Below are 26848 nucleotides of genomic sequence, written 5' to 3' on the forward strand. Positions count from 1 at the left end.
TGCTATAAAACACATCCAATAAAAAAATCTAATTTCTTCATCAGTTTAGGCCAATATATATTCGGCTACATATTTTTGGTAACAAAAAATCCCAATAAGCGTATATATTGACGTTATAGCATCTACAAACTATGGGATATATATACTGGAATGATTTTTATTTTTACTAGTAATGGCGGCGTATAGCATCTTATAGTGGGACTGCGATATTTCGGCGGTCAATCGAACACTAACTGGCACTTTGCAGGAACCAGTGACACTAATGCAGTGATCAGTGCTAAAAATGTGCACTGTCACTGTACTAATGATTCTGTCTGGGAAGGGGTTTAACATCTAGGGCGATCAAAGGGTTAACTGTGGGCCTAGCCAGCGTTTGTGTTTACAATGTGTGCTGCTGTTACTAGAGGAAGAGATGGATTTGAGTCTCTGCTTTGCAGGAACACAGAATCCAATCCCTCACCCCCCTGTCAGAACAGAACTCGTTTACATAGTCAGAGCTCCGTTCTGAGTCTCTGCCCGATGATCAGCGGATGGCAGCGAACATCGAGTGCCCAGCACCCGTAGATTGTCTATTGCTGTGAATAATCACAGGCCTGTCTATTAAGGGTGTATGGGCGCGCCCCCCCTATCCATCGCCGCCTCCCCCTATCCAATGCCCCTTTCAGGATGCCGGGTGCATGGATCTCATAGGACGTTTTTTTTTTTTTTTTTTTAAGCACTGATTAGAACCAGACAGGGGCGGACTGACCATTCGGGCACACTGGGTACTACCCGAGGGCCCCATGCCATCAGGGTTGCCAGCCTCAGTAAAACCAGGGACAGTATCTGTCCCTGAAATGTCCCTTACCAACATCCTTTTGGTCTAAAAATCCCCAAATTATAGCTGCCCCGCCTCTCCAGTACCTTTTCAGTGTGTGTGTGTGTGTGTATTCTGTGTGTATGTATACTGTGTGTGTATACTGTATGTGTGTGTATACTGTGTGGCCCCATAATCTCCTATTGCCTGGGGGCCCCATGATCTCCTATTGCCCGGGGGCCCCATAATCTCCTATTGCCCGGGGGCCCCATAATCTCCTATTGCCCAGGGGCCCCATAATCTCCTATTGCCCAGGGGCCCCATAATCTCCTATTGCCCAGGGGCCCCATAATCTCCTACTGCCCAGGGGCCCCATAATCTCCTACTGCCCAGGGGCCCCATAATCTCCTACTGCCCAGGGGCCCCATGAGTTCTCAGTCCTCCCCTGGAGCCAGAGGCTCTAAGAGGTTTCAAAATAGGGTGAGCTCGGGGCGCAGCGAATGCGCTCACAGCCAACCCAGTTGTGTTGCAACAGCTAATAAATATTCGCTATTGTAACACTGATCCTCCTCCCAGCTAATAAGGAAGCAGGTTTTGACACCTGTCACCCGATTGGCTGAAAGGACAGGCAATCCTATTGGATGCCTAGGAGGAGGGGAGGAGCCGTCCACTGGAAGCCGCCCATGGAGGAGAGGACACGGAGCAGCTGCATGCTGCCCGCCACCCGCTACCTACCTAGATGGGGTAATTGCCGGACCAACCGGCAAACAGCAGGGGGAGGTGCCACCAGCCGTCTGCCCCTCGGGGGGTGGTTGTTTGCCGCCCCCCCCCCCCCAAAAAAAAACAGCCGCCACTGCGCTCAAGTAGCACAATTTCAAAGATGCACTGATGGGAACCAGGGCTAAGGCTGGATTCACACCTATGCAGTTTTAGTGCTTTTTGCATTTTGCAGATTTGCAGTCCATTTAACATGGTTTCCTATGGAACGCGTTCTGTAGAGCAAATCTGCACAATGCAAAAAGCACTAAAAATGCATAGGTGCGAATCTAGACTAAAAGCTCACAATGCATGAAAATGCATTAAAATGTGCACATTAAAAAAACGCATTAAATTGGAAACGCAAAAAAAAAAAGGGGTGTCGGGGATGCGTTTTGCCCTTGCACAGAAATGTGTTGCTCTTTATTAAATATGCGGTTCGGTGCGGCGTGATTTTACAAAACGGTTGGAGACTTCTTTGCTTCTGTTTGTCGCCAGTATTAAGGCCCTTTGAAATGAATGGGCTGCCCTAGTCATGATGCGTGCACGCAACCGCGTATGCATAAATCTGAACCCAGGCTTCAGCTGGATAAAAAAAAAGGAACAACAAAGTATACCTCAAAGTGCTAAAAAAACGCCCACCGTAGAAAAGCACATTACATGTCAGCGCGTGTGCGTTTGACGCGTGATGTCACAAGCACTGTGGTATAAATGAGCCCTCGGTGCTGTGATATGATGTGCGTTTCGCGAACACCTTTACGATTTACCCCACAGAAAAGAGAAATATTGATGTCCTCCCCCCCTGGGAAATCATCCAGAAAACAGAAAGCTCTCTGCACACAATAACAAACATCAATATGAAACACTGGAATCTCTTGCGTCACATGTCATCGCCGTGTTCGGCCAATCACAGTCCAGTATGTTTGCGTAATACATGTTTACAAATGATTGGGGCTTTCAGGGTGCACAAATCTTATACAATGTTGCAATCTGTTTGTGTGGATTTCCTCAGAGTTCAGCAAGTTTCTTATATAATAAAACAGTGCAAAGGTCATGGACAAAGGCAAAGGGCATCCTGGTGGATCAGTCCTGTCACTGATGGATGACTGCTGATTGGCTGGTTATAGTCTGCACATGACTTTTGCCTTATTAAACAAGGGGAGAGATGATTCAATCCATTGTATACATTGTATCCAATCCGGGAGTTTTCTGTTCTGTAGTGTGTGTATACATAGATATACATTATCTCACAAAAGTGAGTACACCCCTCACATTTTTGTAAATATTTTATTCTATCTTTTCATGTGACAACACTGAAGAAATGACACTTTGCTACAATGTTGTGTAGTGAGTGTACAGCTTGTATAACAGTGTAAATTTGCTGTCCCCTCAAAATAACTCAACACACAGCCATTAACCATTTAAGCCATTATGTAGCTAAAGGACCTGGCCCCTTGTTGCGATTCGGCACTGCGTCGCTTTAACTGACAATTGCGCGGTCGTGCGACGTGGCTCGCAAACAAAATTGGCGTCCTTTTTCCCCCACAAATAGAGGTTTCTGTTGGTGGTATTTGATCACCTCTGCAATTTTTATTTTTTGCGCTATAAACAAAAATAGAGCGACAATTTTGAAAAAAAAACAATATTTTTTTACTTTAGAAAAAAAAAAATTCCTCAGTTTAGGCCGATACGTATTCTTCTACATATTTTTGGTAAAAAAAAATCGCAATAAGCGTTTATTGATTGGTTTGCGCAAAATTTATAGTGTCTACCAAATAGGGGATAATTTTATTGCATTTTTATTAATAATTGTTTTTTCTAGTAATGGCAGCAATCAGAGATTTCTATTGTGACTGCGACATTATGGCGGACACATCGGACACTTTTGACACTATTTTGGGACCATTGTAATTTTTACAGCGAACAGTGCTATAAAAATGCACTGGTTACTGTAAAAATGACAATGGCAGTGAAGGGGTTAACCAGGAGGGGCGCTGTAGGGGTTAAGTGTGCCCTAAGGGAGTGTTCTTACTTTGGGGGGGGGCGTGGCTGGGCGTGTGACATCACTAATCGTCATTCAGATGACAGGGAACAGACGATCAGTGTTAGTCTCACTAGGAAGCACGGGAAGAGGTTTGTTTACACTTACCTCTCCCCGTTCTTCCTCTCTGTGACCCGAACGCGGGACACCGGCAGCGATCAGGTCCGCCTATCCCGCGGGGACGGTCACGGAGCTGAGGACCGGGTCGCGAGCGCGCCGCCCAGCCGTGCCATTCTGCAGACGTATATCTGCGTTCGGCGTTCCTCAAGCCGTTAATGTCTAAACCGCTGGCAACAAAAGTGAGTACACCCCTAAGTGAAAATGTCCAAATTGGGCCCAAAGTGTCAATATTTTGTGTGGCCACCATTATTTTCCAGCACTGCCTTAACCCCCCTGGGGCATGGAGTTGACCAGAGCTTCACAGGTTACCACCGGAGTCCTCTTCCACTCCTCCATGACGGCATCAAGGAGCTGGTGGGTGTTAGAGGCCTTGCGCTCCTCCACCTTTCATTTGAGGATGCCGCACAGATGCTCAATAGGGTTTAGGTCTGGAGACATGCTTGGCCAGTCCATCACCTTTACCCTCAGCTTCTTTAGCAAGGCAGTGGTTATCTTGAAGGTGTGTTTGGGTTATCATGTTGGAATACTGCCCTGCGGCCCAGTCTCCAAAGGGAGGGAATCATACTCTGCTTCAGTATGTCACAGTACATGTTGGCATTCATGGTTCCCTCAATGAACTGTAGCTCCCCAGTGCCGGCAGCACTTATGCAGACCATGACACTCCCACCACCATGCTTGACTGTAGGCAAGAATCACTTGTCTTTGTACTCCTCACCTGGTTGCCACCACACTCGCTTGACACCATCTGAATCAAATAAGTTTATCTTGGTCTCATCAGACCACAGGACATGGTTCCAGTAATCCATGTCTTTAGTCTGCTTGTCTCCAGCAAACTGTTTGCAGTCTTTCTTGTGCATCATCTTTAGAAGAGGCTTCCTTCTGGGATGACAGCCATGCAGACCAATTTGATGCAGTGTGTGTCGTATGGTCTGAGCACTGACAGGCTAACCCCCCAACTCTTCAACCTCTGCAGCAATGCTGGTAACATTTATAAGTCTATTTCCTAAAGACAACCTCTGGATATGACGCTGAGCACGTGCACTCAACTTCTTTGGCAGACCATGGCGAGGCCTGTTCTGAGTGGAACCTGTCCTGGTAAACCGCTGTATGGTCTTGGTCACCGTGCTGCAGCTCAGTTTCAGGGTCTTGGCAATCTTCTTATAGCCTAGGCCATCTTTATGTAGAGCAATAATTCTTTTTTTCAGATCCTCAAAGAGTTCTTTGCCATGAGGTGCCATGTTGAACTTCCATTGACCAGTATGAGAGAGTGAGAGCGATAACACCAAATTTAACACACCTGCTCCCCATTTACACCTTAGACCTTGTAACACTAATGAGTCACATGACACCGGGGAGGGGAAATGTCTAATTGGGCCCAATTTGGAAATTTTCACTTAGGGGTGTACTCATTTTTGTGTTGAGTTATTTTGAGGGGACAGCAAATTTACACTGTTATACAAGCTGTACACTCACTACTTTACATTGTAGCAAAGTGTCATTTCTTCAGTGTTGTTACATGAAAATATATAATAAATATTGACAAAAATGTGAGGGGTGTACTCACTTTTGTGAGATACTGTATATATATATATATATATATATATATATATATGACATTATTTAGTTTTCAGTGCTTATACTTATTCCTAATCCTATTTATTTATTGGTATTTACATGGTGTCATAGTCCAGATATGTTGCTCTGCAGTGGTTTAAACCTGTGTCAAACTAAAAGCCAAACATTTTATATATTGCATCTTACCAATCATTAGAAGTGGTGGCTGCATTTGTTTTCTTCTTTTTAGGCTTTTTTTCTCCTGGTGATCTGGCCAGTAACACACCTCCTGTATTAGAGTGCCCCCAGTCTGAATGAAGGAGCCCAGGGGGCACCATTGAACAGCAGAATTGTCACTCTAAGGGGAGGTGAGTATTAGATGGACTAGCAGATTTCAGTACACTAACAAATTGAAGCCAAAACTCCAGCTAACACTTCATAAGCAGTTATAGCAACCATTGTTTTCCTTTTGGGATAAAGGAATTACAATAATAAATAAAATCATTGTAATCACGCCTGCCAGTGTTAAATGGTTTGTCTCATTTCGGTAAACTAATATACATTCTGCCGGAGAGCTTGTTTAAAAAAAAAAAAAAAAAAAGACTTTCTGGCTGAATCACCAGATGAAATTTTAAGAAAGAAAGCCTAAAAAAGAAAACGAATGCAGCCATCACATCTAAGAATAGGTAAGCTGCAATACAGTATAATACATGTTTGCTTTTGCGTTTAATACTGCTTTAAAGTCATTATTGTTCAGCGTTTATCATAGCGCACAGTTTGTCGGTTTATAGATCATGTCGTAGTACAACAAAGCTTGTCATTATAAGTTTTGTATCATAATTAACATTCTTTATTTTCTTGTGTTTATCTTGTGCTACAATCCACAGTGTTACATCTGCATGTTTGTATTGTGCATAGCCCACAGTTTTTGCCAATTTTAATCCCATGTCATACTATGCAGACCTTTTTTATTTTGTTTTAGTGGTTTTACTATAATGTAGTGCACAGTCTATATGTTTCAATATTTACATTGTCTCTCAGGCCCAGGTCCTAGATTGAAGTGTGTAAACCCTGTCATAGCCTTGGCAGTCTTTCAGCAGTGTTTACATTGTGTTGTAGTCCAAAGTTCTTATTTTGTAGTATTTCTATTGGGTCATAGTCCATGGTCTTCATCCCACAGTGTTTACATTGTGTCATTGTCCACAGAGTTTTTTTCATTGACATGTTTGTCATAGTCTACAGTTTGTACAATTGTGTCATCATCTTTTATGTTTTTATATTGCAGTGTTTACATTTTATATTCTGTATTCCAGTGTTTATATTTTATATTACAATGTTTGCATTTACTATTATATATAGAAGTGTTTACATTTATTATTTTATATGGCAGTGTTTATATTTTATATTGCAGTGTTTATATCTACTATTTTATATTGCAGTGTTTATATCTACTATGTTATATCCCAGTGTTTACATTTACTATTTTTTATTGCTGTATTTTTATTTTATATTGCAGTGTTTACATATTTTATTTTATATTGCAGTGATTACATTTAATATTTTATATTGCTGAGTTTATATTTTAGATTGCAGTGTTTACATTTATTATTTTATATTGCACCATTTTTATTTACTATTTTATATTGCTGTGATTATATTTTATATGGCAGTGTTTACATTTATTATTTTATATTGCAGTGATTACATTTAATATTTTATATTGCTGTGTTTATATTTTAGATTGCAGTGTTTACATTTATTATTTTAGATTGCATTGTTTACATTTATTATTTTAGATTGCAGTGTTTACATTTACTATTTTAGATTGCTGTATTTTTATTTTAGATTGCAGTGTTTACATTTATTATTTGAGATTGCAGTGTTTACATTTATTATTTTAGATTGCAGTGTTTACAGTTACTATTTTAGATTGCTGTATTTTTATTTTATATTGCAGTGTTTACATTTAATATTTTATATTGCTGTGTTTATATTTTAGATTGCATTGTTTACATGTATTATTTTAGATTGCAGTGTTTACATTTACTATTTTAGATTGCTGTATTTTTATTTTAGATTGCAGTGTTTACATTTATTATTTTAGATTGCAGTGTTTACATTTATTATTTTAGATTGCAGTGTTTACATTTACTATTTTATATTGCTGTGATTATATTTTATATTGCAGTGATTACATTTAATATTTTATATTGCTGTGTTTATATTTTATATCGCAGTGTTTACATTTACTATTTTATATTGCTGTATTTTTATTTTATATTGCAGTGTTTACATTTATTATTTTATATTGCAGTGATTACATGTAATATTTTATATTGCTGTGTTTATATTTTAGATTGCAGTGTTTACATTTATTATTTTAGATTGCAGTGTTTACATTTACTATTTTATATTGCTGTGATTATATTTTATATGGCAGTGTTTGCATTTATTATTTTATATTGCAGTGATTACATTTAATGTTTTATATTGCTGTGCTTATATATTAGATTGCAGTTTTTACATTTATTATTTTAGATTGTAGTGTTTACATTTACTATTTTATATTGCAGCATTTACATTTAACCACTTAAGGACCGCCGCACGACGATATACGTCGACAGAATGGCACGGCTGGGCACATGGACGTACAGGTACGTCCCCTTTAAGAGCCCAGCCGTAGGTCGGACTCGCGACCCAGTCCGAAGCTCCGTGAACCGCGCCTGCGGGACCCGATCACCGCCGGTGTCCCGCAATCGCGTCACAGGAGCTGAAGAACGGGGAGAGGTGAGTGTAAACAAACCTTCCCCGTTCTTCTCTGTGGCTCGTCACTAATCGTCTGTTCCCTGTCATAGGGAACGACGATCAGTGACGTCACACATCCAGGCACGCCCCCTACAGTTAGAAAAAACACATTAGGTCACACTTAACCCTTTAGCGCCCCCTAGTGGTTAACCCATTCACTGCTATTGTCATTTTCACAGTAATCAGTGCATTTTTATAGCACTTTTCGCTTAGAAAATTACAATGGTCCCAAAAATGTGTCAAAAGTGTCCGATGTGTCCACCATAAAGTCGCAGCCACAAAAAAAAAACACTGATCGCCGCCATTAGTAGTAAAAAAAAAATATATTAATAAAAATGACATAAAACTATCCCCTATTTTGTAAACGCTATAAATTTTGCGCAAACCAATCAATAAATGCTTATTGCAATTTTTTTTATCAAAAATAAGTAGAAGAATACGTATCGGCCTAAACTGAGGGGAAAAAAAATTATATATTTTTTGGGGGATATTTATTATAGCAAAAAGTAAAAAATATTGATTTTTTTTTCAAAATTGTCGCTCTATTTTTTTTTATAGCGTAAACAAATTAAAACCGCAGAGGTGATCAAATACCACCAAAAGAAAGCTCTATTTGTAGGAAAAATAGAACGCCAATTTTGTTTGGGAGCCACGTCCCACTCCCGCGCAATTGTCAGTTAAAGCGACGCAGTGCCGAATCGCAAAAAGGGCCTGGTCCTTAACCTGCATATTGGTCTGGGTCTTAACCAGTTAATATTTTATATTGCTGTGTTTATGTTTTAGATTGCAGTGTTTACATTTACTATTTTAGATTGCATTGTTTACATTAAGTCACCATGATTTGGGCACTTTTTTATTAGGTCATATAATTATTCATATAATGCATTTATAATTCTCTTGTACTATTCCTATTGTGTCATAGTCCACAGTCCTCATTCTGCAGTGTTTACATTGTTTTTTGTAGTCCATATCTTTTATACTACAGTGTTTATGTTTGGTCACAGTCTACAGTTCTTATGTTTTGTAGTACAGGCATACCCCACTTTTAAGTACACAATGGGGTTTATTTACTAAAGCTGGAAAGTGCAAAATCAGGCTCACTTCTGCATAGAAACCAATGAGCTTCCAGATTTTATTACCAGGCTTAATTAAACACGCTGGGGTTAGAAGCTCCTTGGTTTCTATGCAGAAGTGAGCCTGATTTTGCACTTTCCAGCTTTAGTAAATAAACTCCATTGTGTACTTAAAAGTGGGCTATGCCTGTAATCCTTTGATGCCATATTCCATGGTCTTCCTCCTGCATTGTTTACATTGTGTCATCACCTAGAGACTTTGTCAGTACTTATATTTTCCCATAGACCACATTTTTTTTATTGCAGTGTTTACATTGTGTTTTATTAACCTGTTGTGTTTATATTTGGTCATAATGTATAGTTCTTATGATTGTAGTATTCCTATTATGTCATAGTCTTGCTACTGCATTGTTTACATTGGTGGAGATTTACTAAAACAGGAGAGTGCAAAATCAGGTGCAGCTGTGCATCAAAACCAATCAGATTCCAGGTTTTATTGCCAAAGATTATTTTAACAAGCTGAGGTTATAAGCTGATTGGCTACCATGCACAGCTTCACCAGATTCTGAGTGCTCTAGTTTGATTGAATCTACCCAATTGTGTCATCGCCTATAGTCAGTGCATGTATTTTCCCATAGACCACAGTTTTCATATTGCAATGTTTACATTGTGTTCTATAGACTTTGTCTGTGTTTTCATATTTAGTCATAGTGTATAGTTCTTATATTTGTAGTATTCTTATGATGTCACAGTCCATGGTCTTCCCTCTGCAGTGTTTACATTGTGTCACAGTTTTTATATGGCAGTGTTTATATTTGATCATAGTGTATAGTTCTTATATTAGTAGTATTCTTATGATGTCATAGTCTGTGGTTTTCTTTCCACGTTTTTTATATTGAAGTGTTTACACCTTGTCATCGCCTATAGACTTTGCCAGTGCCTATATTTTCCCATAGACCCCAGTTTTCATATTGCAATGTTTACATTGTGTTTTATAGACTTTGTCAGTGTTTACATGTGGTCATAGTGTATTGTTCTTATATTTGTAGTATTCCTATGATGTCATAGTCCATGGTCTTTCTTCTGTAGTGTTTATATTGTGTCATAGTTTTTATATTGTGTCCCAGTTTTTATATTGTAGTGTTTACATTTATGTCCCAGTTTGTATATTGCAGTGTTTACATTTATGTCACAGTTTTTATATTGAAGTGTTTACATTTATGTCACAGTTTTATATTGCAGTGTTTACATATATGTCAGTTTTTATATTGCAGTGTTCACATTTATGTCAGTTTTTATATTGCAGTGTTTACATTTGCTGCATTTTTTATATTGCATTGTTTACACCGATATCATTTTTTATATTGTGTCACAGTTTTTATATTGAAGTGTTTACATTTATGTCAGTTTTTATATTGCAGTGTTTACATTTATGTCAGTTTTTATATTGCAGTGTTTACATTTGCTGCATTTTTTATATTGCAGTGTTTACACTGATATCATTTTTTATATTGTGTCCCTTTTTATATATTGAAGTGTTTACATGTATGTCCCAGTTTTTATATTGCAGTGTTTACATTTGCTGCAGTTTTTATATTGCAGTGTTTACATTTATATCACAGTTTTTATATTGCAGCGTTTATAGCTTGCCATCACCTATAGACTTTGCCAGTGCCTACATATCAGTTTTCATGTTGCAATGTTTACATTGTGTTCTGTAGACTTTGTCAGTGTTTATATTTGGTCATAGTGTATTGTTCTTATATTTGTAGTATTCCTATGTCATAGTCGATGGTCTTTCTTCTGCAGTGTTTATATTGTGTCACAGTTTTTATATTGCAGTGTTTACATTTGTCACCGTTTTTATATTGCAGTGTTTACATTTATATCAGTTTTATATTGCAGTGTTTACATTTGTCACAGTTTTTATATTGCAGTGTTTACATTTATATCACAGTTTTATATTGCAGTGTTTACATTTATATCACAGTTTTATATTGCAGTGTTTACATTTATATCACAGTTTTATATTGCAGCGTTTACATTTATGTCACAGTTTTATATTGCAGCGTTTACATTTATGTCACAGTTTTTATATTGCACTGTTTACATCTTGTCATCACCTATAGACTTTGCCGGTGCTTATATTTTCCCATAGACCTCAGTTTTTACATTGCAGTGTTTACATTGTGTTCTATAGACTTTGTCAGTGTTTGGATTTTGCCATAGGCTACGGTATTATATTGCAATGTTTACATTGTCACATTTGCCTTTTCTTCCATAACGTTCATTATGTCACAGCATTGTTGCGTTAGGTGTTTACACTATGCCTGTCTTAGTATCTGGCGTTGTGTATATAGTGTGTCATCAAGTATTAATATTGACTTGTAGGATGACTTGTTACTGGAGAATCTGAACAATGGGACTTTAAAGGTGCTGAAAAATAGTCTGTATGCTAAAGAAAGGTCAATCATTTTTTTAAATTAAACCCAACCTATTGTTGAGTTCTTACTCTAACGATGTGGAAAGTGCTGCACAATCAGTTGGCGCTATATAAATCCTGAATAATAATAAAGTGATGGCGTGTATCACACTATGCTGTGTTGATGTGGCAGTGTGTAGTTTGTGTGCTGCCCATGTTTTTCTCTTGCAGTGTGCAGACTTTGCATGTGTCAAGTGTTAGTACTAGATAGAGGTTGTTACAGAGTCCAGCATTCATTGTGTAAATGATGTTGCTGCGGCTGACGGTTGTCCCCCTGCGCTCTCCAGCTCCTGGTATCATAGCCCGTTCACCTTGCAGTGTGCTCCATGTGTCACAGTCTATCGTCTCACCATGCACTGCACAGTTCACCATCAGCCCTGCAGATCCCCCTGGCTTGCTATGGGTTAGTACACTTTGCTGTGTGCAATGTGCAATCAGACCCCCCGATGAACCCCTTGGTCTTTTTTTTTCTGCCGTCAATCTTCTATGTTTCTATGGTGAGGTATCACCGTTACCCTGCAGTCATTTGGTCAGTCCACAGATCATGATGCTACAGTCCAGTCTGAGATCACCTTGCAGTGTCACAATATGCAGCTTATGTTGGTAAGGTCTTACCTGCACTGTGAGATCCTATGCAGCCCATGCTGTATGGGATGAATGGGATTCCGAGGGGGTGTACAGAGATGAGGGTTGGGGTGCTCTAGACAGACGATCCTGGGGGGGGGGGGGTGGGGGAGGGCAAGGGGGGGGGGGAGATAGATGGAGAGGGATAAGGTAGAAGGGTTACAGGGAATGATGAGAGAATGGAGGAAGGGGGCAGAGGAAAGGAAAAAGGATAGAGAGGGGGAAGAGAAGGGAAAAAAAGAGGGGAGAGGAGGAGAGAGAGGGAGGGATGTACGGAGGTGGCACCCCGTCACTGGGGTCTCGGAACTGGGAGCCGGAGGATCATATTGGGATGTCTCCGGACGTGACGAGCAGACGCAGCCCTGTCTCTCTCCTCTCTCTCTCTCTCCTCCCCCTCTCTCTCTCTTTCGATCTGTCTCTTTCTCTCTTTTTCTCTCTCTCAGGGATGCTCAGGGACCAGCAGCCCAGGGCGGGGGAGGAGGGATGAGACTCACAAACAGACGGAGTGGGGATTGGCTGAGGGGGAGGAAACAGCTGGGAAAAGAGGAGCTGTCACATCCACCAGGGATGCGGTCTCTCCGGCGTTCTGTCTACCCCTGAGACTGCTTCTGCCTCTCCGAGGGAGATCCTGCTGCCTCCCCGTCTATGCTTCTGCCCCTCTTGGATAACTGGATCTCCCAATCCTTCTACTGTCCAACCTAGATCTCTCTTTCTCTCTCTGTCTCCTACTCACTGTCTCTCTCTCTCTCTCCCTCCCTCTATGTCCGTCTGTCTCATTATGTTTTCTGGGCAGGTTTCTATCCAGCAACAATCACTTCTCCGCACCATAAAAAAAAGAGAGACAGAGAGGAAAGAGGAGAACAAGAGATGGAAGAGACAAGACAGAGAGAAAATGACAGCAGAGATGGAAGAGGGAAGAGAGAGAAGATAAGAGAGAGAGAGAGAGAGAGAGAGAGAGAGAGAGAGAGAGAGAGAGAGAGAGAGAGAGAGAGAGAGAGATGTAAGTGAAAATAAAGAGGGGGGAGCAGAAAATAAAAAAATTGAGAAATGGAAGAAAAACAGAGAAGATAAAAGAGAGATGTAAGTCAAAATAAAAGGGGAGCAGAAAGGATAAAAATAGAGAGATGCAAGAAAAACAGAGAGAAAGTGGAAGAAATAAAAGAAAGACGTGAACAAGAGAAGAAAAAGAGAGAGTAAGAGAAAGAGAGATCAGGAAATATGTAAGAAAAAAAAAGAGAGAGAATAAAAAAGGAAGAAGAGGGATGTTAATTAAAAATGCGGAAGAGAAAAGAAAAAAAAGGAAGGAGGATATTGGAGAGATGGAAGAGAAGATAGAATAAAAGATAAAAGATCAAGAGGTGGTAGAGAGGAAAAAGAGGGAAGTTAAAGGAGAGAAGAGGAAAGAGAGAGAAGATAAAAGAGAAATGTAAGTGAAAACAAAGGGGGAACACGAAAGGAAAAAAAATGAGTGATGGAAGACGAACAGAGAGAAAGTGAAAGAAATAAAAGAAAGATGTGAACAAGAGCTGAAAGAGAAGAGAGAGAGAGAGAGAGAGAGAGAGAAAGAGAGGTCAGGAGATATGTAAGAACAAAAGAGAAAGCATATAAAAGAAAGAAGAGAGATGTCAATTAAAGTTGAGAAAAAAAAAAAACAGCAGCGAGAATATTGGAGAGATCGAAGAGAAAAGAGAATAAATGATAAAAGAAAGAAGTCAAGAGGTGTCAGAGAGGAAAGAAGAGAGAGAGAGAGAGAATGAGTGGGAGAGAGGAAAGGAGAGATAGAAGAGGAGAAAGAGAGAAGTTAAAGAAGAGAGGAGAGATGTAAGAGAAAATGGGGGTGAGGACAGAGGAGAAAGAGAATGAGAGATGAAAGTGAAGAAAAGCAGAGTAAAGAGAGGAGAACAGGAGATGGAAGAGAAGGGAGGCAGAGAGAATGACAGGAGAGATGGAGGAGGAAAGAGAAAGAGAATAAAAGAGAGATGTAAGTGAACATAGAGCGGGGAGCAGAATTTTTTTTTAGAGAGATGAAAGACGAACAGAGAGAAAGTGAAAGAAAAAAGAAAGATGTCAACAACAGCTGAAAGAGAAGTGAGAGAGAGAGTGAGAAAGAGAGATCAGGAGATATGTAAGAAAATAAAAGAGAGAGAAGATAAAAGAAAGAAGAGAGATGTAAATTAAAATGGAGGAAGCAAAAGAGCAGCAGAGAGAAAATTGGAGAGATGGAAGAGAAGAGAGAAAGACAATACAAATATAAACGAATGCGGTTAAGAGGCTGTAGAGAGGAGAGAAGAGAGAGAGAGAACAACTGAGAGAGAGGACAGGAGAGATAGAAAAGGAAAAAGAGAGAAGATAAAGGAGAGAGAAGAGATGTAAATGAAAAATGGGGGGAGCAGAGAAAAGAAAAGAGGATGAGAGATGAAAGAGAAGAAAGATAGAGAGAGCGTAAAGAGAGAACAAGAGAGGGAGAGAGAGAGAGAGAGAGAGAGAGAGAGAGAAGGAGTACACGAGAGATTAAAGAGGAAAGAGAGAGAAGATAAAATAGAGATGTAAGTGGAAATAAAGGGGGGGGAGGGTAGAAAATAAAACAAATAGAGACGAAAAGCGAGAAATTGAAAGAAATAAAAGAAAGATGTGAACAGCTGAAAGAGATGTGAGAGCGAGAGAGAGAAAGAGAGATCATGAGATATGTAAGAACAAAAGAGAAATAATATAAATGAAAGAAGAGAGATGTAAATGAAAACTGAGATAGAAAAAACAGCAGAGAGAATATTGGAGAGATAGAAGAGAAGAGAGAATAAAAGATAAAAGAAAGAGGCCAAGAGGTAGTAGAGAGGAGAGAAGAGAAGAGAAGAGAGAGAGAGAATGAGTGAGAGAAAGGAAAGGAGAGATAGAAGAGGTAAAACAGAGAAGATAAAGGAGAGAGGAGAGATGGAAGTAAAAATGGAGGAAGCAGAGAGGCGAAAAGTGGAGAGATAAAGAGAGTAAATAGAGTAAAGAGGAGAGGAAGAGATGGAAGTGATAAAAGAGACATGTAAGTGGAAACAGAGGGAGAAGCAGAAAAGAAAAAGGAAATGGGCAACAAACAGAGAGAAAGTGAATAGAAAGAAATAGAAGAAAGATGTGAACAAGAGCTGAAATAGAAGAGAGAGAGTGAGAAAGAGAGAGAGTGAAAAAGAAAGATCGGGAGATATGTATTAAACAAAGAGAGAGAAGATAAAAGAAAGAAGAGAGATGTTAATTAAAATTGAGGAAGCAAAAAAGCAGCGGAGAGAAAATTGGAGAGATAGAAAAGTTGAAAAAAATAAATAAAAGAAAGAGGTCAAGAGGTGGTAGAGAGGATAGAAGAGAGGGAGAGAATGAGAGAGAGGTAAGAAGAGTAAAAAAAAAAGAGACGTTTAAGGAGAGAGAAGAGATGTAAGTGAAAATGGGGGAATGCAATGCAGAGAGGAGAAAAGAGGATGAAGCCCTGTACACACGACCAGTTTCCTCGGCAGAATTCAGCTTCCGACCGAGTTTCTGGCTGAATTCTGCCGAGAAACCCGGCCGTGTGTACAATTTCGCCGAGGAAGCCGACGAGGAGCTCGACGAGGAAATAGAGAACATGTTCTCTATTTCCTCGTTGTTCTATGGGAGCTCTCGGCCCGCCGAGCTCCTCGGCGGCTTCAGGGCTGAACTGGCCGAGGAACTCGATGTGTTTGGCACGTCGAGTTCCTCGGCCGTGTGTACGGGGCCTGAGAGATGAAAGAGAAGAGAAAGAGAGAGAGTAAAGAGAGGAGAACAAGAGATGGAAGAGAAGAGAGGGGGTACACGAGAGATGTAAGAAGAAAGGGAGGGAGACAGAATACAATAGAGAGAGGAGAGATGAAAGTGGAAATGGTGGGGAAAGAGGTGGGGGAAGCAGAAGAGAGAACAGGGATGGGGAGAAAAAAAGTGAAGGAAAAAAAAATAAAAAATAAAATAAAACAGGAGTTAGGAAAGAAGGGAGAGAGAGAGAGAGAGAGAGAGAGAGAGAGAGAAAGAGAGAGAGGGAGAACCAGAGAGAGAGATGTAAGAACTAAAAAAAAAGAAGATAAAAGAGAGAGGTGAAATTAAAGTATAAATAGAGAGGGGGAGCAGAAGAGAGTAGAGAAGATGAGACACGAAAGAGAAGAGAGTTAGAAGAGGAAAGACAACGAACATACAAGGCAGAGGAGAGATGTAAGTGAATAGAGAAGGGGGAAGCAGATAGACATGTGCAATTTGTTTCGCAACGAATTAAAAATTAGGCCGAATTTTGCATCTTTTGGACATTCGGATGCATCCGAATGTCCAAAGAAAAAAATAACGAATTTCATCTAATACAAAAGAAATTATAGAGAAAATAACGAATGGATTTAACATGATTCGTTCATTCATTAAAGCTCTACTGAAACAAAAGGTCAACTCAGAGTAACTCTTAAGGCCCCGTACACACGACCAGTTTCCTCGGCAGAATTCAGCTTCCGACCGAGTTTCTGGCTGAATTCTGCCGAGAAACCCGGCCGTGTGTACACTTTCGGCCGAGGAAGCCGACGAGGAGCTCGGCGAGGAAATAGAGAACATGTTCTCTATTTCCTCGTTGTTCTATGGGAGCTCTCGTCCCGCCGAGCTCCTCGGCGGCTTCAGGGCTGAACTGGCCGAGGAACTCGATGTGTTTGGCACGTCGAGTTCCTCGGCCGTGTGTACGGGGCTTCACAGTCCAATCAGCTGATTATTTTTGTGCTGAAGATTGGATTAGTGGCAAAGTGCATTCCTGAGAACTGAGTGAGAAGGGTGTTGTATTGTATTTGAGCAGAGGAGAAGAGATATCAATAATCAATAACAAGTGACTTTTCAAACTACGAATCGTTATCCCGAATATATATACATACATAAATATTGAATCAAATCGATATATAGATACAAAACAAATCAATTCGGTATTATGAATATCGACACTCTACAGCAGAGGTCAGCATCTTTTTTCCACTTAAGGGCCGGATTCAATGTATGTGAATGCATGGAGGGAAGGCCACATTCACCTGCTAATAGATGAAGATAATAAAAATCCTAACACAGTAATATTACAGTTTTTCTCCATTGTTTTGGCTCATTTCTTGAAACAGAAATGACATTCTCAAAACAACATGGACAAATCTCCAAACCACTTCGCAATTGTTCACAACTGAATGGCATTTCTCATTCATTTCATCAAATTGCAAATGTCTCAGTACATGTTTCACTGTCTCAGTACATCTTTCAAATGATTTAGTACAAGTAGCCTACATTTAGCACAATTTCCAATTGAATAGATCTTGTTGATCTAAACTGATTGTCATTTCTTCAGTCTAATGGTCGTTCTCTCCAAAACAGGTCAGCGTCATTTCATTGTTTAAGTCATGACATGCACAATAGTCTGTTCAATTGTCAAAATTATTCAGGAACATAATACCATGAATACCATATATGAATCTCTTGGAACATTTGATAAAATGATTACAGTAATTGACAGTCGGGTGCAACTAGAACAACGAAGGAGGAGTTGGAGTTGGTCTGAGATGACCAATCAAACAGTATGTTTAGTTACTGTACCTGACAGGTGCTGTCCATGATTGTGAATGCTGCCAAACATGTATATATAGAGCTTGACCATGCAGGACCAGTACAATTTCTGAACATGGAGTCACCTGGCCAGGTAAATGAACAATGGCAACTGTCTGCTCGAGGAAGAAGAAGAGGAGGAGGAGTAAGGGTACGTGGTGGTGGAATAGGGGAAAGAGGCCGAGGAGCACGAAGACACCATGCTGTCCATGATGAAATTCGGGCCACAATTATAGACCATGTCATCAACCATGGCCTCACAATCAATGATGGAATTATATAATGTATAGGACAGGACACTGTGCATAGAGCAACAAATATGTTTATTCATTTACATATTCATTTAGTGTGTGTGATAGGCCTACAGTATAACAGTATCTTACCTCAGTGGGATGTTACGTATGATACTAACAATGACAAGAAAAATATTGTAGATGTAGCGCCTGTGTACTTCCAAGTACCGGTGCTATTACTGTAAAAGTTAAGGGATAATCAGAGTGTAGTTGACTCTGATTCTGATTGCAATTTTACAAAGGGTCTCTGTTTCAGCTGGGCTGTGCTGCGGGTCCATTCTGTGGTTGCTGGGGTGTCATACCACCCCGGGGCGACAGTGGAGTCCAGGCTGGGGTGCCTCTTGCCAGCAGCCAATCAGGAGGGAGTTTCTCTCACGGGGCATGCTGGGGGAGGGTACTTCTGGAGCAGACGCCATTGAGGCGGGGTTCTTTTTCTGAGGTGGCACCCACCTTTAGGGTGACCACACATCATGGCCCCCCGGCGAGATGGCCTACCAGACAGGGGTGCGCGTGCCACGCGGTGTTCCTGGTTCCGGGACCATGTTGGCCCGGAACATTTACAGTAAAGCTGTGGAGGGGGCCCAGTATTCGACTGGGTCCCCAATTCTGAGAAGAACATGTACCCCAGGTTTGGAACCACTGGAATACTGGCCAGTAGTATATTGAACTTGTGGAATATAGAACATTCTTATGTAACTGTCTGTAACTCTAGTGTATGACTCTTCTGTATGACTGATTTGATGTTTTCTTTTTTTACTCTATTGTAGAGAATAATGGCACTGGAAGGAAACGAGACCTCTCACATACCCGTGTATGTGGGTGAGGCTGGCTTCAACCTGGCCAAGGGCCAAAGACGTGGCCGTAATTTTATTGGCCACCGGGCCACGGTGGATGTCCCAGGCCAGCGAGGGGGCAATATAACTATGTGTGCTGCCATTTCTGAGAATGGTGTGGCCACTCACATCCCCAGTCTTGGCCCATACAATACACAGAAGCTCCTCATCTTCTTGGACCACCTTCATTTGGATTTGATCCCTGAAAATGAGAGAGGTCTCATAGGGCCTCACCTACCACAAAATATAATTGTATGGGGCAATGTGAATTTTCACCATGGCCCGCTTATCAGGACCTGGTTCACTGCTCATCCAAGGATGGATATGGTGTTCCTACCACCTTACTCCCCTTTCCTCCATACTATTGAGGAGTTTTTCTCCGCTTGGAGGTGGAGAGTGTATGAGCATCGGGCTCAAGATCAGAGGTCCCTGCTCCATGCAATGGACGCTGCCTGTGAGGATATTACAGGAGATCAGTGTAGGGGATGGTTGCAACATGCACGCCGTTTCTTCCCTCATTGCATCGCAAGGGAGAATATACGCTGTGATGTTGACGAAAATCTGTGGCCAGACAGCAGCGTGTGGATGGGCAGGAGGGTAAAGACGGTGGACAGGAGGGTGAGGACAGCGACCAGAGAAGAGATGTTACAGTAGTTGTAAAACTCCAGCTTTATTTACAGCATTGTAGGCTAAATGTAATTTTTTGAAGGACTGGGCTAAGACTGAAAGGTGGACATGAGGGATATTTCAATGGTCCTCTGCCATAGAGACAAAACATCTAAACATTTTGACTTGCAGTGCTTACACAATGCCAAGGGAATGAAGCATTTTGGGGGCACTGACTATTTGAATGAGAAAGAAATTTAGTTTTGACACATGAGTGAACTGTTTTGGGAAAGATATGAACTTTTGAAGGTGAACCATGGTGTTGTGCCGAACCATCCAGGTTATTTTGGCAAAAGTACCAAGAGAGCTGAGAACGTCCGGTCTGTATCAAGAAATGAGCCAAAGCAATTGAGAAGAATCTTTGCCATTTTGAGGGCACTGACTCTTTATATGGGAAATGAATACGGTTTTGAAGCAAGAGTGAACAGTTTTGGGAGAGATATGAGCTTTTGCACCTGAGTTATAGTGTTGTGCTAAACTGTAAGACTGTTTTGCCAAATGATCTTAGAGTTTTGAGAATGTAATTTCTGTTTCAAGAAATGAGCCAAAACAATAGAGAAAAACTGTAACAGTACAGGTTTACTTCACTTTAAGGTGCTTAACTAATACAAAGACAGTTCACCCTGAGGGAGTATGTAGCTAGGGTATTGGATTTTACCTCCCTCATCCTGGCACCCAAGGGTGGCTGATGCCAGGCCTGACGCTAGGCCTGGTCTGGAGATGAGGTTTCTGTCCCAAGGGAAAATGGTATTCCTGCCCTTAGGGGAGATAGGGTCCCCTGCACCCCCCACTGTAGGGTCATCTGTCCCCACTGTAGAGCCCTTTGTCCCCTGCACCCCCCACTGTAGGGTCATCTGTCCCCTGTACCCCCCACTGTAGGGTCCTCTGTCCCCTGCACCCCCACTGTAGTGTCCTCTGTCCTCCACCCCACAAGCACACACTGTGAAGGTAGAACTCTCCTATCTTACCCAGTTGTACAGCAAGCAGAGCAGCAGAGATCGATATCACAGAGGTGGATGGGGACGGAAACTGCTGAAATTAAGTTTTCACATTAACAAGCTGGTGATTGGTTGCTAGGATCGCCCAGCAACCAATCATCTGCTGTTTAATGAAAAACTAAACTCCAGCAGTTCCTGCTCCCATCAGCCCTGTGATAACGGCCATTTGCCGCTGTCCAATGAAGAGGACAGCGGCAAAAATGTCCACGGGCCAGGTGCCCGTGAATTAATTGCAGGCACTGGCGGGCCGGACATTCAGCAGTGACAGACAGGGTGTGGCCTGCAGGCTGTGGGTTGCCGACCGCTGCTCTTCAGAAATAACGAATTATCCAAAAACAAATTGACGTAACATAAGGTATATAACAGAACAAAATTATGGATGTAGCACCCTGGAGTTTAGGCAGGGACTCTCCTCACAAATTTACTTGCCAGGAGTAGTTAGACTGGTTGATTGTAAGGCCCCGTACACACGGCCGAGGAACTCGACGTGCTTGGCACGTCGAGTACGTCGAGTTCTGGGATGAAGCCGCCGAGGAGCTCGGCGGGACGCCTTCTCCCATAGAACAACGAGAAAATAGAGAACATGTTCTCTATTTTCTCGTCGAGCTCCTCGGCGGCTCCATCGAGCCAAAACTGTACAGACGACAGAGTTTCTCGGCAGAATCCGGGTTTTGACCGAGTTTCTCGGTGAATTCTGCCGAGAAACTCTGTCGTGTGTACGGGGCCTGAGAGATCTAGTGATTTCTCCCTAAGTTTGGCTTTGTTGCACTTTTCTCTTCTACCACTAGGTGCCCGGGTACTTGGTGGTACCAGATATGAGAAGGGCAACACAAGGTCAGGATATGGATATATGGGGTATCTCAGCCAATGGGCAGGGGTTTTCTTGAATCCCTTGGCCTGCTGCAAAAACCTATATATTCGGGTGGAGTCGGGTGATCTATGTTCTGTGCCACCCGGATGGCTGTCTGGGTGGACGTGTGTCATGTTGCCCGGGCTGCTAGGATGGAGATTGGGCCTATCCCGGGCACATTTGTCTGCCAGGCTGTGTGCTTATCCAGAAGCAAGAGAGCAGCACAGGGATGGGATTGCGGCTTGCAGTCCAACCAGAAGTGACGGTTCTGCCACAAATGGACCAACCACCTTATTACCATGGACCACAGTGAGTAACTGAAGCAAGTACCGGAGCAGTAATCTCACCGAATGGGCACGATGGAGAATCGATAAAACTTCATGCGGTGATCAAGTCAGGGACCCAACCAGCGGAAGTGACGCTTGCAGAGAAGCCTTGTGTGTCAAGCCAGGGACCGAGCAGGCCAGTGGGGTGAATCTTGAGAAGTATCGGAAGTGCCAAGCTAGGAACCCAGCAGAGAAGCGGGGGTGACGCTTGAGGAAGATACTACAGTGAAGATTGGAGGAGACCGGGAGCTCAGTGGGCTGAAGAACTACAAGAATAGATTGTAGTGGAAGTAAAAGAACTGTTACGCTTTGTGTTAGGAACTGTTAAAGACCATAGGACCATGTTGCTATAGGAGACAACATTCCTACACATGCAGATGTAGCTTCTTGCTGGAGGCCTTTCCCTGCAGGGCTGTCCTCCTTCTGAAGTCTTAGGCCTCGTACACACGACGAGTTTCTCGGCAAAAACCAGCAAGAAACTTGCTGGGAGATTTTTGTTTTGCAGAGGAAACCGGTCGTGTGTACATTTTCGTTGAGGAAACTGTCGAGAAACTCAACGAGCCAAAAAGAGAGCATGTTCTCTTTTTCCTTGACGGGAATAGAGAAAATTAGCACGTCGAGTTCCTCGACAGCCTAACAAGGAACTCGACGAGCAAAACGATGTGTTTCGCCCATCGAGTTCCTCGGTCGTGTGTACGAGGCCTCAGAGTTTGCTAATTGAACTTACAACTACTCAAGGGTGTCCTGGCCTTAACCCTCTCTCCCCATAAAAGTTTGTAAGAGAAATAAACATCTCCTGTGCATTCAAGAAGTGTCTGGTGCCCAATAACTTCCACCTTGCACCTATTATGCCTCACAACCCACCACATACAGAAGGATGACAGCTATCTCTGGCTCTGGAGGTTCTTTCTCATTAGACTGGAGGAGGCCGGGCACCTTGCTACATGTATTTTACAAATTAAAACTAAAATAAACTAAACAAAATATTCCGTTGCGCACAAGTCTATAAAGCAGAAGAGAGAAAATTAGGAAGATGGAAGAGAAGAGGATGAGGCCTCGTACACACGACCGAGAAACTCGACGGGCGAAACACATCGTTTTCCTCGTCGAGTTCCTTGTTAGGCTTGTCGAGGAACTCGACAAGCTTGCTTTGTGTACACACAGTCAAGTCAAAATCTCCTCGTTCTCAAACGCGGTGACATACAACACATACAACGGCTGGGGAAGTTCGATTCCACTGGCTAAACTCTTGGGGCTGCTTTTGCTAATTTCATGTGTTTGCGTGTTAAATAAAAGTTTGGTAAGAGACGATTTGCACTTTTCAGTCTGTTACAGCTTTAAAAATGTGTTATCTCCATTACAAATGCTACTTTTACTCCCGTCTCATACTTTATTCTGAGCAAGCGCGGGTTTCTTAGCATACAGACATTCGAGTTTCTCGTCGAAAACCAGCCCGACCAGAAACTTGACGAGCCAAATCAGTCTCCCGTCGAGGAAATAGAGAACTTGCTCTCTTTTTGGCTCGTCCAGTTTCTTGACAGTTCCCTCGACGAAAATGTACACACGACCAGTTTCCTCGGCAAAAAATATCTCCCAGCAAGGTTCTTGCTGGTTTTTGCCGAGAAACTCCGTCGTGTGTACGAGGCTTGAGAGAGTGAAAAGAGAGAAAGAGAGAAAATAATAAGAGGAGAGATGTTAGATATGAGGAAGAGAGAGGGGAAGAAGAAAGAGGGCAGGAAAGATGGACGAGAAAAGAAAGAAAGAGAAAAAAAAATAGAAAGGAGAGATGTAAGGCCTCGTACACACGACCGAGTTTCTCGGCAAAAAACAGCAAGAAACTTGCTGGGAGATATTTTTTTGCCGAGGAAACTGTCGAGAAACTCGACGAGCCAAAAAGAAAGCATGTTCTCTATTCCTTGACGAAAATTGGCTTGTTGAGTTTCTCAACGGCTTCACAAGGAACTCGACGAGCAAAACGATGTGTTTCGCCCATCGAGTTTCTCGGTCGTGTGTACGAGGCCTCAGTCCAAAAAGCAGAAGGGATGAAAGAAAAGAGAAAATGAGAGAGAGAGAGAGAGTTAAAGGAGTTGTAAAGGAAAAAAATTGTTTTGCTGAAATGACTGTTTACAGGGTATAAAGACATAATAGTTAACTGATTCCTTTTAAAAATGATTAAAAATAGATAAAAATCAATCATATAATATACAGGGCAGTGATGGTTTGGAAAACAAAACTGATTGGTGCTGTGGGGTTTTAGACACACATGGGTAGATTCACATACAATGGCCTAAAATTAGGACGGCCTAGCCTAGTCTTTTTAGGCTACACCGCCGTAAATTATTTAGGCTATTAGTGATTCTCAAACCACTTACCTTCAAATTTTCGGCGGCGCAGCCTAAAACGAGCGGGCGTAAGCGCACCTAATTCAAATGACTGGGAGGGGGGCGTGTAGTATGGAAATGAGGCTTGACCTCACGTTTTTTTACGTTTTTTTACACTGCGCATGCGCCGGGTCGACTACATTTCCCAGTGCGCATCGCGGCTAAGTAGGCCGTACGGGCCTATTGATTTCGACGCGTATGTAAACTACGTAAATCCCGATTGGCGGATGACTTAAAAACAACGTAAAAAATTCGAACCTCGCGGCGGGAACCGCGGCCATACTTAACATTGTTATTCCACCTCATAGGTGGAATAACTTTAGGCGGCCTATCGCGTACGGAAACAACGTTAATCGACTGCGGGGGGCTCGCGCTCGTTCGGGAATCATCGTAAATTCTCATTTACATAATCTAGGCCGGCCACAATGTAAGCGCCACCTAGCGATAAGCCAAAACATTGCAATCTAAAATAGGACGGCGCAAGCCGTCCTATCTTAGATATGTTTAAGTGTATCTCTGTTAGAGAATACACTTAAACATAGGTCGGCTTAGATTCAGAGTTAGGTCAAGTTATCTGTAGATAAGCTGGCCTAACTCTTTGTGAATCTACCTAAAGGTAATCACACCTCCTTGATTAGTGACCACAGAGAGAAAGCTCTCAGCACTGTGGTTATCAGGAAACAGACAACCAGGAAGTGTGGAGATCAGAGAAGAATTACAACAACTTGAGAGCAAAAACGAACAATGAGGACATGAAAACAGCACTGCATTACGGTAAAGGAAGCTATTAAGATAATAAAAAAAATTCCTTTACAAACCCTTTAAGGAGATAGAAGAAAGTGAAGAAAATGTGAGAGAGAAGGGAGTGCGAGAACCTGAGGAGGGTATAAGAAGAAAGAAAGAAAGAGAAAATGAATAATAGAGGAGAGATGTAAGTAAAATAGATGTGGGGAGTAGAAGAGAGAAAACAAAATTAGAGATGAATGAGAAGGAATAAAGTGAAAGGTAGAAGAAGTGATAAAAGAGAAGAGAGGGAGAGAGAGAGAGAATTAGAGAACAGGAGAGACGTAAGAAAAAAGACAGAACAAAAAGAGAGAGAGAGAGAGAATGGTGATATGAAAGTGAAAATCAGAGGCATACTTACAACTGAAAATGTTGATGCCCCCTCCTGGCAAACTCTCTGTAGCCACTGGCAATGACAACACATGCCATTGATCTTAAAAGTATTCCTAACCAAGGACAGGCAGCAGCAGGAGAGCTGTCAGAGAAGTCAGATTACCAGGGAGCAGTACTCTGCATAAACATTATAGTTGTAATAGCAATAATAATAATAATCATAATGATAGTTTATGTTATGATAAAATGATTTATGCTCTTGTACACAATTACTCCATAACTCTAATGTATTTTAAACTAACAGTTTTAAACTTGTTTGTAGAACTACAAACCTCAGCTGTCCTTTAGACACTTAAAGCGGAGCTCCACCCTAAAGTGGAACTTCTGCTCATTGGATTCCTCCCCCCCCTCCGGTGCCACAATGGCACCTTTCGGGGGGAGGGTGGACAGGATACCTGTCTTTGACAGATATTCTTTCCCACTTCCGGGAGTCCGTCCGTGGCCGTGACGTGGCAGTGACGTCACCGCAGGGCTCCCTCCTCCTTCTTCCCTGGCCGCCAGGCTAATAGGAGAGAGGAGTGGGGCCTCGTGTATGCGCAGTAGGGTTCCCGGCGTGAAGCCAAAAAAGGCTACACTGCCGGGTTCCCTTAGCCGCAATGGCGTAGGCTTCACGCCGGGAACCCTACTGTCAACATCGAGGGACAGCAGGACAGGTAAGTGTCCATTTATTAAAAGCCAGCAGCTACAGTATGTGTAGCTGCTGGCTTTTTATTTTTATTTTTTTCCCCTGACCTCCTCTTTAAGTGTTACTAAACCCAGGACCCGGCATTTACTACATCTGGTCTCCCACAGTACACAGGACATGGAAAATCAATTATTTTAGTAAATATAAACTGCTAAATACACTTTCTTAACAGCAGTCTTGTGACTTCTATCAGTGTGCGGCCGAGCACTGGTTAAAGCTTGTAGGAGGAGTTTTCATTCTCCTCTGACTGTCCTTTGAGGCTGCATGGACCCTGACTTTCTGCCTGGATAGTGCCAATAACATACACCCTCCCAAAAAAACAAAAACCTCTCTACCAACACACACCAAACTGAGCATGTGCAGAGTGCCCCCAAGGCTCTGTTGTATCAGCAGGTGGATTGGGGACAGAAAAAGGAGGGGAGGATCAGAGAAGACAGGATCAAACAGCCTTTTTATACTATGCAGATGATTAACCTCTTAGGCTTCACAGTGAGTATAACAAGTGTAGCGCTACCCCCTCAGGAGCCGCTAGTTAGATTGGGATCGGCATAGTTGTGCTACCTCTGTGATGTGTCTAGGGGTAATGGCTACGATGAGAGCAATGACGGAATGTCCAAGCAATTGATTGACGTTTTTTGAGCTTTTATTTTGGATCAAACATGACCAACAGTCAACTTGAGGTAGATAGAATAGGTTGGTGAAAAGAAGAGAACTTTGCAGATTCAGGCTATGGATAGAAGAAGTAGTCCTGCCTCCAATGATTAATCTTGCTTCGTCGCCACTCCAGTCAG

General features: G+C 42.0%; 1 protein-coding gene across 3 annotated transcripts in view; it reads right to left on the minus strand.

Moving 5' to 3' along the window:
* Positions 1 to 12876, minus strand: part of FAM131B (family with sequence similarity 131 member B) — a 111718-nt gene extending 98842 nt beyond the window's left edge. For all 3 annotated transcript variants that reach the window (XR_005750796.1, XM_040361674.1, XM_040361672.1), the window contains exon 1: positions 12243 to 12876. Coding sequence is in view for 2 of the 3 variants with exons in the window: in XM_040361674.1 (XP_040217608.1) it covers positions 12243 to 12270 (28 nt within the window). In the remaining variant the exon portion in view is untranslated. The remainder of the gene's footprint in view (positions 1 to 12242) is intronic.
* Positions 12877 to 26848: the final 13972 nt, after the last annotated feature.

Source organism: Rana temporaria, chromosome 8 (genome assembly GCF_905171775.1).
Source record: "Rana temporaria chromosome 8, aRanTem1.1, whole genome shotgun sequence".
Taxonomy (NCBI): domain Eukaryota; kingdom Metazoa; phylum Chordata; class Amphibia; order Anura; family Ranidae; genus Rana; species Rana temporaria.